The sequence below is a fragment of the Oculina patagonica genome, chromosome 2, assembly GCF_052425735.1.
Source record: "Oculina patagonica isolate OP01 chromosome 2, crgOcupat, whole genome shotgun sequence".
Classification (NCBI taxonomy): Eukaryota; Metazoa; Cnidaria; class Anthozoa; order Scleractinia; family Oculinidae; genus Oculina; species Oculina patagonica.
In genome coordinates this window covers 37190796-37206920 of record NC_135759.1, presented here as the reverse complement: position 1 = coordinate 37206920, position 16125 = coordinate 37190796, and the positions used below count along the sequence as shown (strand labels likewise).

The 16125-nt window shown below is 37.7% G+C and overlaps 1 protein-coding gene across 2 annotated transcripts; it reads left to right on the top strand.

The window, feature by feature from the left end:
- Positions 1 to 1166: 1166 nt before the first annotated feature.
- LOC144644566 (proline rich transmembrane protein 1B-like) lies at positions 1167 to 14412 on the top strand. Of its 2 annotated transcripts, none has more exons than XM_078504083.1 (5): positions 1167 to 1388; positions 4694 to 4762; positions 5565 to 5591; positions 12053 to 12160; positions 13074 to 14412. In XM_078504083.1, the coding sequence occupies exons 2-5, from the start codon at positions 4715 to 4717 to the stop codon at positions 13221 to 13223; spliced, it is 333 nt and encodes a 110-aa protein (XP_078360209.1). In that variant the 5' UTR covers positions 1167 to 1388; positions 4694 to 4714; the 3' UTR covers positions 13224 to 14412. The 2 variants fall into 2 exon arrangements, with proteins under 2 accessions (XP_078360209.1, XP_078360210.1); XM_078504084.1 differs by having other exon boundaries at positions 1169 to 1388; positions 4694 to 4750.
- The last annotated feature ends 1713 nt before the right edge of the window (positions 14413 to 16125 follow it).

Here is a 16125-nt window from a genome sequence, read left to right as displayed (position 1 = left end):
GTTCGTTTGCATTAGTATGAATGGAATGTGCTTCGGGGTTTGGTGTCACAACATTCAATAGCAGATTTGCATGATAAAGACGGAAATGATCACATGAAAAGAATGAATGATGAATATTATATCAGTGCTAATGGCTGTGAGAGGCGTCATCAATCAATTCGAGGGCTGCAGAGAAGACTGTCGAGTGAATATGGGGCATTTTGGCACAGTTTTTTAAGAAGAAGAAAAAAACGAGAAAAAGAAGAACAAAAAGAACAGCAAAGATATGTCAAAAGGCTTCCTGCCGTCACAATAGATAATATCTTAATTATCATAAAAATGTTTAAATAAAAGGAAGATGTACATGCTCAGGAGAATAAGAGGGCTGATCGGTGATTGGGGTGAATGTGCCCTAATTGTGAAAATCAATTTCTCCCATCTCGTAATGTGAGGTTTAAAGGTTGCCAAGTAAAGGAGAAATTGTGTTTTGATTATTGCAAATTTCCTGAAGATTTGGTCACAGGTGATAGCTCACTGCACCCCGGCTGCATGCAATTTCTAAAACATTTCAGGTGATCTGAAGGGTTGGAGATTTTGCCGCTGGTTGTGTACGTATACAGGAAGACTACTTATGGCTTGTTGTGCCTTGAATTATAGCCACAACATGCCCGGCCATTTAATGTAAACTTAAAACAAATGGCCACCTCTGCATGTATTCACATAATAAGATAAGCTGATAAAATTAATTTTTTATCCATTGTTGTCGGTCTGCTCAAGAAAATTAGACTTCGAACAGTGTTTTTGATCAGAAAACCAAGAAGTAAAACTATCCTGTTTAACAGGTTTGCTAAAGGTGCCCGTGACTTTTGATCTCAGCGTCTCGTGAAATGTCTCTTACGGGTCTGATCATTTTTCCTAATTCCTCTTACCTGTAAAATCGCTTGTGTGTGGATATGACGTGCATTTTTTCACCCGTTGATTACTAACAGGGTTAGATTCAAAGTTAGTTGAATTTGAAGCAAGCCTAGTTATAGTTTATTTCCTGGTATCGTAATAAGGAACAAAGATTGTTCACATGATGGACACCTTGTCACTCACGCGACATTTTTTCGTGTTTAGAATGTTAATCAGCTCACGCGATTAGCTTTCGTGACCTCGCATTCAAAAGAACAATGCATAGAATGAAAGCAATGTTGTTTCCACTACTGTTGTGGTCACTGAATGACGAGTGAGCTGTAACTTAACGGGCGCGTTCTTGGTGAAAGGGTAAAAGTCGTTTCAACGATACTCCAGCATACCTCAAGGAATATTTTGAGAGCCAACTTCGTAGCAGTTAAACTGTCTTAAAGCCTCTGAAGGAAAGCAGTTTTGTAAAAAGGCAGAAAACTTCTTGCATCGTTGCCTAAGAGGTAAGCTCAGATCAAAGATCACGTCGCTAATCGAAAAGTTACACATTGTAGGAACTGGAAATGTTGTTTCTTTCAATTATAATTGAACAAGATTCATTTACTAGTTTGCTGCCTTTACGTAACGGTTTCAAGTAGCAAATAGGAACCTGGAATGAAACTGGCGTTGACAAATACTGACATCGATAGCCAACAGAAGCGAACGGCAATTTGATATGGCGACGGGCCAGAAATACATGCATATTGAATGTTCCGTAGTTGTTCCGTCTCTTTGAATAAATTGTCCTTGAAACAATAGATGTTGCGGACGAAAAACGTGATTCAAACTCTCACCAAGTTTGTGATGTGTTTCTACGTATGGTTTTAATTTTGTACCTGTTTGTAACAGGAAAGATCATCCACTTATAATACTGTCTACACTATTTTTTTTCATGTAGTCAGGTATCTTGCTGTGTGTTTATACTCGACAGGTATTGAAGTCGCGTGTGTTTATGATGTTGTTAGTGAAGTTTACATAGGGAACTTCTAGGTTTGTTGCTGTTGAAACTTTCATCATGAATTATCTTATTACCGAGTGATCGTATTATAACTTACTGGTGTCCAATCAGAAGATATTTTGCTAAACAATCAGCCGTTTTAGTGTGAACAATATTTGTTGTTCTCTCCTAATATAAATCTCATATCGATAATACCAGACATATTTTAGTAATTCACTCACTGTAAGTGGCTTTGACAGCAATGCGATCAAATTCGAAACTCGGAATGCCATACCCCTTTGAAAATTGCAAATGTTTTAATTCATTATTATTACATACGCGACTCACAGACACATGGCAATTAAAATGCAGCAATTAACATGTGAATGTAGTTCCGCATTATCTGAATGTGTTGAATGTGCACGTGGTTGATGGCTGCCTTTCTACTCCTCAAGACATTAAACCACATGGTGTTTGCTCTGTTCAAATTCCAATGAATAAAGACTCGATTAGTAAAGGAAGCAAACAAAAAAAATCAACAGAGGAGACCTAGCAGTCTAATTTTGCGTAGCGGGGGGGGGGGGGATCGGGAGGCCACTAGACAGATGAAACAACCTCGTTCCCAGGGCCCTCTCTTTTGCCCGGCGGAAGTGCCCTGGGAACAAAAAGGACAAATGAAATACATTGTACTGCTTATACCGAATTTAACGAGAGAATCTTCGGAATTCTTCGTTAATGGCATAAAATAATAAGAAAACGTCCATATGACATTTGGACAAGCTTGAAGATCTTCGATGGAAAAAAATCAATGCTCAAATGTAGGAGAGTAACAGTCTCTTGCCTCCAGACAATCTTGCAAAAGTTTCGGAAAGTAGTTAAAAAAAGATCATCAGCTGAATTACATCAGTTGTTAAATATCGATGCGGAAGTGGTGCGGGGAGTGAATATCAAACTCGTTGTTCAATTTCTTTTTTATGAAATATAAGCTTAAGTCAAGAAAGGCTCGGACAAAATATTTGCATGTTTTAATTTTTTAACTTTTTTACAGTCTCCATCTTTTAGCTTTAATTATTTAGTCATTTCTATTATACAGTAGAACCCCGGTAACTCGAACTCGGATAACTCGAACAGCCCCGCTAACTCGAACAAACTTCCATTTCCCTTGGATTTGAACCCACTTTTCAGTCATTTTTACTCGGTTAACTCGAACTCGGATAACTCGAAAACCCCGCCAACTCGAACTAAATTTCGTTTCCCTTGATTAAAATTTGGGTCAAATTTACCCCGATAACTCGAACTGTGGTTTTTGCAATTCACTACATATGCCCAATTGACATCACATTAGCTCTTCTTGTCGTGCAATCGGATTTAAACACTAAAACGAAAACTACAGCAATTTGATTTTAATTAGAGCAACGAATAGATCACGTATCTGACAGTCATTTCCACTCTTATCTTATGATCGTGTGAGAGTTTCTGACGAGATAAGTTTGATTTGCACTGTACTGTGTACTAAAGTGCTGAAAAATCGATAAACTATCAATTATTAACTTGGCAAATTGAATATTCAAACGACCCCGATAACTCGAAACCCCGCTAACTCGAACTATTTTTCGTTTCCCTTCAGAGTTCGAGTTACCGGGGTTCTACTGTATCTGTAATTTATTTTATATGCAGGGCCCCACTGAAAACCACATTTGTGGCGTGGTCTCCCTGTTGAAATGTTTTTATTAGCAACATTGAAAATAAAGTTATTCAGTGTATTTTATGGACTCGAAAGCATCAGTACTTATACGACTTTTGAGTTGCAGTCAAGTTATTTTTCCAGAGCCTTCACACTCCTCACTGTTGCTGACCAGAAGTTGAATAGCATATTGTCGGTACAAGATTGGTGTGAAATGTGAAAATGGAAAGCACAAGCACTTGGTTTATCCGTTGTTCTCTAAGCTAATCTTTACTTGTACTCCGATGTACCAGACACCAAGCTATAAAATAATACTGCTTTATATAAAACTGTTACCTTCTGATAAATATCTTATTAGACATTTTAGTGCATGTATACTATCGCTGTAGATTTTTACGAATGTTGTAGTGTTTTGGCGAACCCGAAGGGCGAGTCATTTGTATTTTGAGTACAAATATACAGCTATTTACTACACACTTAAATGTCTTATATGAGGTTCATCACCTAACATTTTCACCTTTCCAAAATGCTGACCTTTCATGCTGACCTGGTTAAACCAGTTTCGTGGAGCACAAATATCATAAGATACTCGGTTGTACTGTTTTCGCGCATTATTTGTTCTCCACGAAGTAGATTTAGATAATAAAAACTGAAACTCCAGGCACGAATACCGTTACGTTATACTGTAAACAAAAAACGGAAAAAAAAAAAAAACACAAAGCGACAAAAGGTGCCATAAAGTGGAGTATAGTGCGATATGAAGATGAAGAGTTTCCCTGCGAGAATAATAATCTCATGCGTGACCTTACAATTGGAGCGTGCTGAGAACAAGTTGGAAAGTTCTCCTTGAGCCTGTTCCAGGCGTTCGGTTCGTTCGTTCCTCGACGTTCCTCGCGCTAATTTCGTTTTTCGCGATGCTCCCCAATAAACCGAGCGCCTCGAGCAGGCTAGTTATACTAACTCCTCCTAACTCCTGTCTGGGTTCTGACAAACTCAACATTACAAAAATAATGCCCCTTCATCATAGATAGATATTCTTTCTATTTTGATAGCGCAGAAGATTTGGATTGTTTAACACTAGTCAGTGAATGCGTATTTTCCTTTTAGCAGTATTGACAAATTGTAATGGTTTTTTTTTTTTTTTTCAGGAATAAATTTTACAAACAAAAATGCAGGACAGTGAAAAGGGCCACCACCAGGAACAGGTAGGCTACGAGGTAATTTAAACGTATCAGTCTATCGCAGTTAGTTCGTGCAATAAGAACCGTTTTAGGCAATTGGTTGACGGCCGATAAATTTTGTGAATGCATTGTACAGCATCACGTGCTTTAATTTAGGTTCTCAATAGGGATGGAGCGGGGCCGGGGGGGAGGGGGGGGGGGGAGGTGGTTGGGTGTTGGATTCTGAATCTAGCTGTCCATCTAAAGGTAGCGCAGCCCTTTTAGTTATTTGTTTTTATTTCGGTGTCTCTCTCCACCGAGAGGTTTAAGAACCCGGGAAAATAATTGTTGGGACAACCTAATGAGATTATGGGTGGGGAGGTGGGTGACTATCGTTGGACTTTATAGCACCGCATCCGGGGAGAATAGAATACTCCTAGTCGCTACATGCTACGGAAACATCTATACGCTTTGTAATCAATTACCCTTACTAGCTATCATTGTAATGATGGTTGTGTGCAATTTGAGGTAAAGATACGACAATACCCTCCAGTTTAATTTTATTTCCCTCCCATCTAATATCCTGCTCGTAACGAGCCAACAGAATAATGCCTTTCGCTTCTATGTCCAAAAGTGTCCTTTGGGAATAAAAGAGTTAATCGAGCATTCATTGAAATACATAATCAACGGTTGAAAGCATGCGTAGTTTCAGGTTATTCTCACTGGTAATGTTCTAAGAAGGAACAACTAATTGTACATTTATTTAACTGTTTTCATTGGTTTCCTCACAGTAGCGTTTACAAGTTATGCTTCTTTTTAACCTGTTGCTGACGATCTTTACTCAATCACAATTTTTTAGGTGCCAGTTGGTTTTCAAATGGAGCGCGTGAGTGTTAATATTTTTTCTTCTTTATCCAGGAGCGATATCTTACCAAATAATTTAAAAAAAAATCCAGGTATATAAATAAGCAACAACCTTCATTTCGCGTGTGGAAATTTGCTGGTGGAGGATATATTTTGTTTCCAATTATCACATATTTTCCCACAAAACTTAAGAGGACATATGCACAAATTTCAAACAAAAATGAAAATTCTTGGCAAGAGCCCTGTAATGGATTTCGCTCATTCTCTTACCATGGGTAGGCCTTAATATAAAATAAATCACAGTATACTTTGTTTGGCTAAATATCGATTTGTTTTCGAGAAAATCGATAATTCTAAAATCCAGCAAAATTGACGCTTTCGGAGCTCAAAATTTATGCCGAGTTTGTTAGCTTCGCGTCGAAAAATAAAGCACTCTGGAAGAAAAATACCTATTTAATATCGAAGAATAACATCAAATTAGTACGTCGAAAGCAATTTCTGCTCTTAAAGTCCTTTTATTTACAAAATATAATTAAGTTTATTCGACACACTTTTGATTTAATTCAAAATAGGTCAAACTTATCGCTTTATTTAAGTATGAGCGAAGCGAAATAAATGGCCGAAAATTTGGTATTAGACAGATAAATGATTGTTCTTTTCGATACTAAAAGGATTTCCTGGAGAAATGATTTAGTGCGATGCTTTCAGATCTCAAAGTTGCTTAAAATTCGTTAATTTAACCGACCGTGACATTGTTGATCTTATCAACATTATGTAAACATTCCACGCAAAGGTTAATTTTCCCCATGTGAACTTCAACTGAGTAAAATAAAAACATAGACTTGCTTACCGTGGTGTTCGCTGATACATTGTAAATCCTGTTTTCCTCATTTACGACAAAACCTAAGCCCTCGGCGAAGCTGTTATCCAATTTTCTAGACGCGCCATTTGTAACTGATTTCCACGTATTGAAGTGACAGTTCTTTTCCATGCATTCTTGAAAACAGTCCTGAGTCTTAACTGATCAGTGTAAACAGGAATACGAAGCACTTTGCTTTAAATCAACTTAAGGCTTAGCAGCAGTGGTAGATAAATCGATACGGCCGGCGAATCTTCGTTTCGAAAACCGCCATTAGAGATTTGTCGGCCCTTTGTCCTGCGGTATGCAGATAATTAATTCACACTTGAGTAACTTCCGGCACATGAAATCGACAACCACCGTGACCAGAAAGCACCTAACCTGCGATCAGGCGTTCTTTTTTTCTTTTTACGAAAGCGAGAGGGAAAAAAGAACGCCTGATACATTTATTTAACCGGCCGCCAGCCGCCCCCTAATTTAAATAAACTAATGTGTCGTCGAACTGTCAAACCACTCTTTGTAGTTGGCGGCAAATTCGAGACTCGGATTTCCACAAGGCGTGAAAAACGTCTGGAGAAAAATTGTACATATGTACAACCTGTATTTAAGCTTCGCCGTGTTGAGATAAAAATGCTTTTAGTAGCAAGGTGAGATGGCGCTTGCGAACATGTATTTATCAGTTGTACTAGATGCCGTCCCTTTATTTCAGCTTACACACACAAAAAAAGGAATTCACCGACAAGAGCTGTTTTACGGCAGATAGGATCGGTCGCTTTTGTAAACATTCCAACATCTCTGGAATATTGTTTTCGAAGAACAACAAAAACATCTTCACGGAACCAAAATTATTACGCATTGTCGCTCACTCTATTTTTTCTGCCTTCAGAGAGTTACACTTGAAATCTGTTAGGGCTTCAGCTAACGTAGAAAAGAACTCGTCCTCGCAGTAAACGTGACTCGTCTTTGCCATTACCAGCTTCTGACCGGAAGTCTCGTTGAAATACGACAACCAATCAGTCCACACCGCTCCATTGAGTATTGTTTCTCGACCAATCAGACAAAAAACCAGAATCTGGTTTTTTTACATGACTTTCGACAAGCAAATGTATCATGCCCTCCTTCCCCCGCAGCAGTAGTAGGGAGGGAGGGTATGATTTCAGGTTAGAAAGCACCCTGCTTTTTGGTGATTGGTTGAGGCACTATTTTTATCATTTTAACATAAGCTCTCAATGAAAAACTTTTGGGCTGAGGGAGTTGTTAAATGGTTGTTAAATGGTTGCATGAAAGCGCTTTTAACTTCCGGGTCGAAAGTTCTTCTGTTGCGTTGCTTCGCTTTGCTGCATATTTTTTATCCAGTTCTTACCCTTGTTCAAATTCTTGATTAGGCTAAGGCAAAACAGTTGTAGAGTCAACTCTCCCTTATTGAAGATCTCTATAAGACGGACACCTGGTGTTAGTCCTGTCCTTGCCGTTTTTTCATTCATTTTTATACTCTAACCAGCTAGGCTACGTTTACACGGGACCGGACCGGATCGGCCTCTGTTTACACGGAAACGTTTGGCACCGATCCATGTGTTTACACAGGACGGTTCTGGAACCGGTCCGGAACGGTTCCATAACTTGACCTGCAAAATAGCAGGTCCAGTTTTGGTTCCGTCCCGCACCGGTTCCAGAACGGCCCCGTGTAAACAGAAGGCATATCCTATCCGTGTAATTAGAAGGCATATCCTATCCGAAAATCGGACCGAAACGTTCCGGACAGTAGCAGTGGTTGATAAATCGATTCGGCCGGCAAATCTTCTTTTCGAAAACTGAGATTTGTCGGCCCTTTGTCATGCGGTGTGCAGATAATGTATTTCACACTTGCGTAACTTCCGGCACATGAAATCGACAACCGCCGTGACCAGATCCCAGATAGCACCCTGCGTTTTGGTATAGTATTGGTTGAGGCACCATATTATTGCTATATTAATATAAGCTCTAAATGAAAAACTTTTGGGCTGAACATGTAATTAAGTTTCACTTTAGGTAGCTAACGTTTGTGAAAGTTGCTAAATAGTTGCATGACAGCGCTTTTAACTCCCGGGTCTAAGGTTCTTCTGTTGCGTTGCTTCGCTTTATAGTTTTTTTTTGTTCTTACCTTTGTCCAAGTTCTTGATTAGGTCAAGGCAAAACAGGTGAAAGCAAAATCTAAGATGTTATCGTTGGATCCGTCTTCCGTGAATGTTAAAAAATATGACCATGTATATATTCTGTTGGGGTCCGGCGTAAACAAGGGAAGGTGCCCCCCGCCAGAGCTTGCGGGAAGGGACAAGCGCCTCGCCGTCAGGGAACCCAAATGTTTTAAAAATATCATAGTCATTATATAAATATTTTATTTTTAAACCTGTTTTCCGGTGTGTTTTTGAGTTGATTTGGAAGCTATTAGGGGAAAACGGTTTAAGTTTCAAATATTATCCGCAGTCTATTCCTTCATAAATAAGACGATTATAATTATAATACGACTCAAGTTTCCAAACAACAAGAGATATGAAGTAATAACTTTATAATCACCTTAATTCTCAATTCAATAGGCGAACTTTATTAGGAAGGAGTTGTCGAAGCTGAGGTATTCCCCAAAAACGGCTCTGTGCCGTCCAATGAGGTCGTGGTTTTGGGTTCCCGATCTAGAACGGGATTTTCAATATCAGACGATATCTAGAACGAGATATGGTATTTTGAACACACAAAAGTTCCAAAATATCAGCAGCCAAAACGGGGTGACTTGTTTCTAGAACGCGGTATCTTTAGAATGCAAGTTCTTTCTAACTGAATACCAGAGGCCCTTCCAATTACGCTGGTAAAAAGGGAATGTTATGCTTCTAACAATGCTTGTTTTTTGTCCGATATAATGCTCAACTGTAATTATGCTCATTTTTTTTAATAATGCTACTTTGGTATAAATGCTTTGTTGTACTTTGCAGAAATAAATACAAAATATGGCATCACGTCAGAAGTCCATAACAAACTTCTGATTACGTGTACTTTTCTTCACCTAGCTTAATCTAATGAAGTGAAAAGCACCCTTTCCTTAATTTTTACACCAATAATTTTTTATACAGTCATAAATGTTCAGCGTTTTATTATAAATTGTTTACCGTGACTGGTATTACAACTGCATATACATGATATATGGTCCCTTTTTTCCCCACCCCTTCCCCACCTTTCCTTCCCGCTTTTATTTCGCTTAATCCTCCACAGGAGAAAGAAGGAGAGCTTGTTTACAGGCTAGACTACACAGCGAAATATATATTTTTAACTGACATTCACGGGAGACGGATCCAACGACGCCATCTAAGGCTTTGTGTACAGCCAACTCTCTCTGAAACGGGTACCTTCGGGACCGGCTCCAACTCAGTTCGTCTAAAAGAGATCTCCGTCTTATAGGGATTTTAACGTCGTTTCAAATTTTCCACTGAAGAAGGGACAAGAATTTGAACAAGGGTAAGAACTGGATAAAAAATATGAAACAAACCGAAGCAACGCAACAGAAGAACTTTCCACCCGGATTTCATGCAACCATTTAACAACTCTCTCGAACGGTGGCTAACTGAAGTGAAACTTTATTACAAGTTCAGCCCAAAAGTTCTTCATTGAGAGCTTATGTTAAAATGATAAAAATAGTGCCTCGACCAATATTTCGAAAAGGAGGGTGCTATCTGGTCACGGTGGTTGTCGATTTCATGTGCCGGAAGTTACTCAAGTGTGAATTAATTATCTGCATACCGCAGGACAAAGGGGCGACAAATCTCAAATGGCGGTTTTCGAAACGAAGATTTGCCGGCCGTATCGATTTATCTACCACTGCTGCTAAGCTTTAAGTTGATTTAAAGCAAAGTACTTCGTATTCCTGTTTACACTGATCAGTTAAGACTCAGGACTGTTTTCAAGAATGCATGGAAAAGAACTGTCACTTCAATACGTGGAAATCAGTTACAAATGGCGCGTCAAGAAAATTGGATAACAGCTTCGCCGAGGGCTTAGGTTTTGTCGTAAATGAGGAAAACAGGATTTACAACATATCAGCGAACACCACGGTAAGCAAGTCCATGTTTTTATTTTACTCAGTTGAAGTTCACATGGGGAAAATTAACCTTTGCGTGGAATGTTTACATAATGTTGATAAGATCAACAATGTCACGGTCGGTTAAATTAACGAATTTTAAGCAACTTTGAGATCTGAAAGCATCGCACTAAATCATTTCTCCAGGAAATCCTTTTAGTATCGAAAAGAACAATCATTTATCTGTCTAACACCAAATTTTCGGCCATTTATTTCGCTTCGCTCATACTTAAATAAAGCGATAAGTTTGACCTATTTTGAATTAAATCAAAAGTGTGTCGAATAAACTTAATTATATTTTGTGAATAAAAGGACTTTAAGAGCAGAAATTGCTTTCGACGTACTAATTTGATGTTATTCTTCGATATTAAATAGGTACTTTTCTTCCAGAGTGCTTTATTTTTCGACGCGAAGCTAACAAACTCGGCATAAATTTTGAGCTCCGAAAGCGTCAATTTTGCTGGATTTTAGAATTATCGATTTTCTCGAAAACAAATCGATATTTAGCCAAACAAAGTATACTGTGATTTATTTTATATTAAGGCCTACCCATGGTAAGAGTATGAGCGAAATCCATTTAAGGACTCTTACCGACACATGTTTGACCGTAGGAAACCTGTGCTCTTAAGTGTCTTGGAGAAGGTGGCTAAGCTGTCAAATCACGAAATAATTCTTTGATATTCAAAAATCTTAGTCCGTTAAAACATTCAATTGCATCTAGTGTAACAATTAGTTTGGGACGCAACCTGAACGTGCAACCATTAAAAAGCAAGTTAAAATGAATGAATGAATGATATAGGTGCTTATATACCGCATTTACAAAGCTCAATGTGCTTCACAGTTAGAATTTTATTGGATGAGACCGGACATCAGCATATCATATAAAAGAACTGGTAAATACAGTCGTTCGACCAATAACGGCCACTTCTAAATAGCGAACACCTCTCCATTTTGTCTATCTGGACATTTCATCCCGACCGTAGGTTCAACTGTATCACATGGGGAGATACCCAGGTATTCCCCATGCAGGTTTGGTCGCGTCACACGGCGTGAGTGGACTAATCCGGTGCACGCGGGAAAAAATACACTTTTTTATACGTGTGGTGATAATTGAACTAAACTACCACTCTATCTATATATCTATTTTTATAATATTAGTATTTTTATATTTTATATCTATTTATCTATTTATATAATATTAGTGTTTTTTATATTTTATATTTTATATCTGTTCATAATATTAGTATTTTTATATTTTATATTTTATATTTGTATATTTATTTTAGTGTCCCCAATTAGCTATTTAGCTTATTACCATTGACACTTAAATAAAGTTTATGTATGTATCCATGTATGTTAAGTCTTCTCATGAGAAACTGACAAAAACGTCGCCACAAGGCTCAAGGAAATGTTTACAACTTTTTTTTTTTCAAAGCACCCTTACCATCGCTATCAAAGTAAAAGATCAAAATGAGGCCACTAGCTATTCCTACTAACACGGCCTCTGTTGTCCATTTTCCAGCGTGCACCACTCCGAGAGGCTCCTCCGAATGACTACCGAATACTGTCTATTGTGTCCATATTCTTCTGTCCAGCGCTTGGCATTCTGGCAATTGTTATGTCATTTGTGGTATGTGCAGTATAACCATAATGTAATTATTCTCCATATAGAGCAGTTTTTAGTTGAGTGTCGTAAAAATAAAACCAAAGTAATAACTCCGACCAACCACCACTGACACTTACAATTCAGTAAACCAGTCGATACTCGAACGCGCGAAAACGTGCGCGAGTAAATTCACGATTGGTTTTGGTTTTACTTCTCATTGGCTGAGAAAGTGGCGCGATATTTTTTTCAATGAGCGTAGTAATGCAAAACCAAAGTAAAAGCAAATGACTTTCGACACTCAAGTGAAAACCGCTCCAAAGCAACCCAAGGCTACCAGCTGGCTACCTGCTGAAGGTTTTCAGTTGGTAATTTATAAACATCCATATGTTTAGTGAAGAGTAATACTCCAAATAGCTTTTCGCCTTATAAACCACTCGACTGGAGACAGATATGAGCGACAGTATAAACCACTTCATATGCATTTCTAACCCTAACCGTGTGTGATTCCGTCTCCTGCAACGACACATTAGACTGTGCAGGGAGACAATGTTTGTGATTGCGTATTACGTAAATTACGTTACTCGATAACGAAACGTTATCAGCCACTTAATCGTTATTCCCATCCCAACCTTTGGTGAGTGATTTTCAGCGGTGTGGGTACTGCAATAGATTGCGGGGATCCCAATTGGAGCCTGAAGGATCGGAGTAAAAAAAGGGGAACTGGGACAAAACTCGCTGAGGCAAAATGACATAAAACGCTGGGGGCTACCTCCGATTAAATAGTGGTAATCCCAAGTAGACTAAGCATTGCAAATCGCCCTTGGGGGCATGGTTTTGCATAAAGCCCCTTTCCAATTTTCTTTTAACTTTAGCCGGAGGCCAGACAGCTTAAGGCTAGATTCTTATAACTAATCAAAGAAAAATCAATTTCTTTCAGACTAATCAGCGCTATGAAGAAGATGACCTTAAAAGAGCGGAGGAAGCATCCAGGGATGCAAAGTTTTCGGCACTTCTTGCCATTGGCTTTGGAATCGCCATCGCGCTATTTTTTATTTTCATTGAGGAAATCGTGCCAACATTTGCCTAGAGATAACTTGTGTACATTTTCTTTTTCACGTCATGTCAAGCTTAAAAAAATAAACCTTGGAGATTATAACAGTAAAAGGACTTATTAGGTAAAAGCCTAGATCTATTGCAATGATGTGATGCAAAAGCCAATTTGCAAAATGTATTGTGAAAATTTAATTTCGGTTATAGGCTATTTCGCCTATGTTATAGAAAACACAGAAATATAGGATCACCCCATAGTAAAATAGCATTCTTACCCTCGATTGAAGAAAGTAGAAGCTGTATAAACGACGAAGTATCGAACCTGTGCAGAAAATGTAAGCGTACGTTTATCATTTGATACTTCATCTTTTATTCGACAAATTGTCACACTGCCTTTTGATATCTAACCTATAGTCATTTTTTTGCCGAGATTCGTCCGACATCATGCACAGGGCTGCATAACCACTTTTTTAGCTCTAAAATGCATTTCCTTGACAATTTGTTTAATACTTAATATATCTTTTGCTCAATTTTGCAGAAATTGTCTGATTTTAGCCTAACTTAGCCTAACTTAGTCGGCTGATTATCAGACGGCATCCCGCGCGATTTTGCAGGATAACTGTTACGAATAATTTATACTTAACACTTTCTAAAGCGGTTAATTTATGCAGCATAAATCGAATCTGACATTTAATTTACTGTATGATGAAACAGCGCTGAAAACTTGTACACAATCGGTTCTTGTGTAAAGCATTAATTCTTTGATTAACCCATGTATTAGCAACCTGACTGTAGCCACACTAGGTGTATGATTGTGCAATTATTTCGTATAACCGCTATATATATTTTTATAAAATCCTTTAATGGACCATGACGTAGTCTTTTTGAGTCGAACCTCTCCTTATGGATACGTATGTAATACGGACTAACGGACACCTCAATATTACAGATAGTTCACTTGGTCCGAAAGAGACCACAACTTTTATAACTCTAACTCCGTAATATACGAACACCTCCATAATACAAACGCTATTCATTGTCCCTTTGGTGCTCGTTTTATAAAAATTCGACTGTACTACTATTCCATTTAAGTACAAAGCAAATACATTTGGTATTTGTATGGCATTATACAAGGTACGTGATATCGACATTGATATCGTGCAATTTTAAAAACTTCTATATAATCTTCACCAGTAACTTAATAAATAAACCTCACATTTACAACATCTGTACCGCTTCGTTGTTCCAAACTAAGTACAAAAATCATAACATGAAAGATAAAAAAAACACAATACGTAAATGTTGGGTTTTATTCGTGCGACTGAAGATGTTTGTACACTTAGTGCAAACATTCGCAACGAATAAGAAAGAGAAAAGTACTTTCGTAAATCTTGGTTGCTTTTTACCTTTGTTCAGATACATGTATGTAATACACTTTTTGTACCATGTTAAAATTACTTATTTAGCATCCAAACATAAAAATATAGGTAATTCTTCAACAGTAATTGAGTTGTTTGAGGAGGAGAGGCTGTAACATGGCTTGTTTCAACATTTTAGTTCACATTCAAGGCGAAACGCAAGAGCAAACTACGGTAAAATTAACTATTGAATTTTTTTTCTTGACTGTAGCCAAACATTGCTCAAGTAGAATGCGTTAAATCTGAAGACAATAGATTAACGACTGGCACGCAAGCTGATGTAGAGCTTTATGAAAGCAAGTGACAAAACTGATTTAATGTTGATAAATTGAAATCTATACTTTGCAAAATTTCTAGTCGCTTATGTCAAAACACGTACAATACAATCAATTCTTTACTTTCAATGTATGTTATCGTTGTATTTTTAAAGCGAACAATTTCTATCTCTTTTTACCCTAGATGATAACACTCTGGCGTTTTTCGTGCAAGTTAGGAGTTTCGTGGCAATTTTTCGAAAAATCCGAAAAAGTAATACAGACGGCAATCAAATATTTATAACTGTTTAAAGCCTGACACCTTTAGGAAGAGCCATATAGCATTTACCACGAACGAAGCTTCACTTTAAAAGACCAATATAGCGTTAGTTCAAAAAGCATAATCCAAGCCATTTTTATTTGTCTCTTATTGTTTATTTGAAAGTTGTTGACCACTAGAAGACAAGCGGTTTTAAGACCTTTAAAGAGGTTTCATGATAACGTTCCAAAAGCAGATTAAGGCTTCTTCCATAATTAAAGAGTTTTCAATGAAATGTGATGCCATGTTTGCATTTTAATTTTAAAGTGCTGTACCTGAAAAAGCTGATTAAGAGGTGTCTTGGATTTCGTTGATTCAAGTCCAGAAACCGTCGTATCTTGTGTTTGTCTGCGTTTTCGACCTCTAGTAGGCACTGTTCTGACTTTTTCCCAGTGCTAGGAGTGTTGGAAGATTCCAAACAAGGGTAAGATTCAAATCTGCAATTACATTTTACAGAAGGTAAGAACTTTCTCTTGCCGGGCTAATGTAAAAAATACTATCTTTAGTAATTGTTCGGCTTGAGAAATACGATTGTTAGAGAAAATGCAGCTTTACAACTGAAAGAAGCACACATTTAAAAATAAGCATGGTCGATGGTCAATCCATTCGTTTTTGAAATACAAATCTCTTAATCTCAGATAAGTTTTTATTAGCATGCAAAATGTGGATTTTCCTGTTTTACACTTTTAGGATTAGTAGCCGAACACACTTTACTTTATCTTACCAAATACGATTACATGCTGTCAAATGTTTTCTTTCACTTAAAATCCCCCAGGAAACAGTCGATAACATTGACAATATGACGCTCTATAAAATATTCTACTCTGTGATTGTGTCAGTTCCCCTTAGCAGCAATATTTTGTGAATGTCAAAGCTAGCTGCAATGTCATACCTTTTCAGCACCAAAAAAGGATATAACAAATCCCGTTATAAGAAATACCTTAATAA

What these genes read in the sequence shown, in the direction of transcription:
- LOC144644566 (XM_078504083.1), top strand. Translation starts at nt 4,715, where the DNA reads ATGCAGGACAGTGAAAAGGGCCACCACCAGGAACAGGTAGGCTACGAG. An exon ending in TTGGTTTTCAAATGGAGCGC is followed by an intron (nt 5,592 to 12,052) that starts GTGAGTGTTAAT and finishes TCCATTTTCCAG; the next exon opens with CGTGCACCACTCCGAGAGGC. An exon ending in CAATTGTTATGTCATTTGTG is followed by an intron (nt 12,161 to 13,073) that starts GTATGTGCAGTA and finishes AATTTCTTTCAG; the next exon opens with ACTAATCAGCGCTATGAAGA.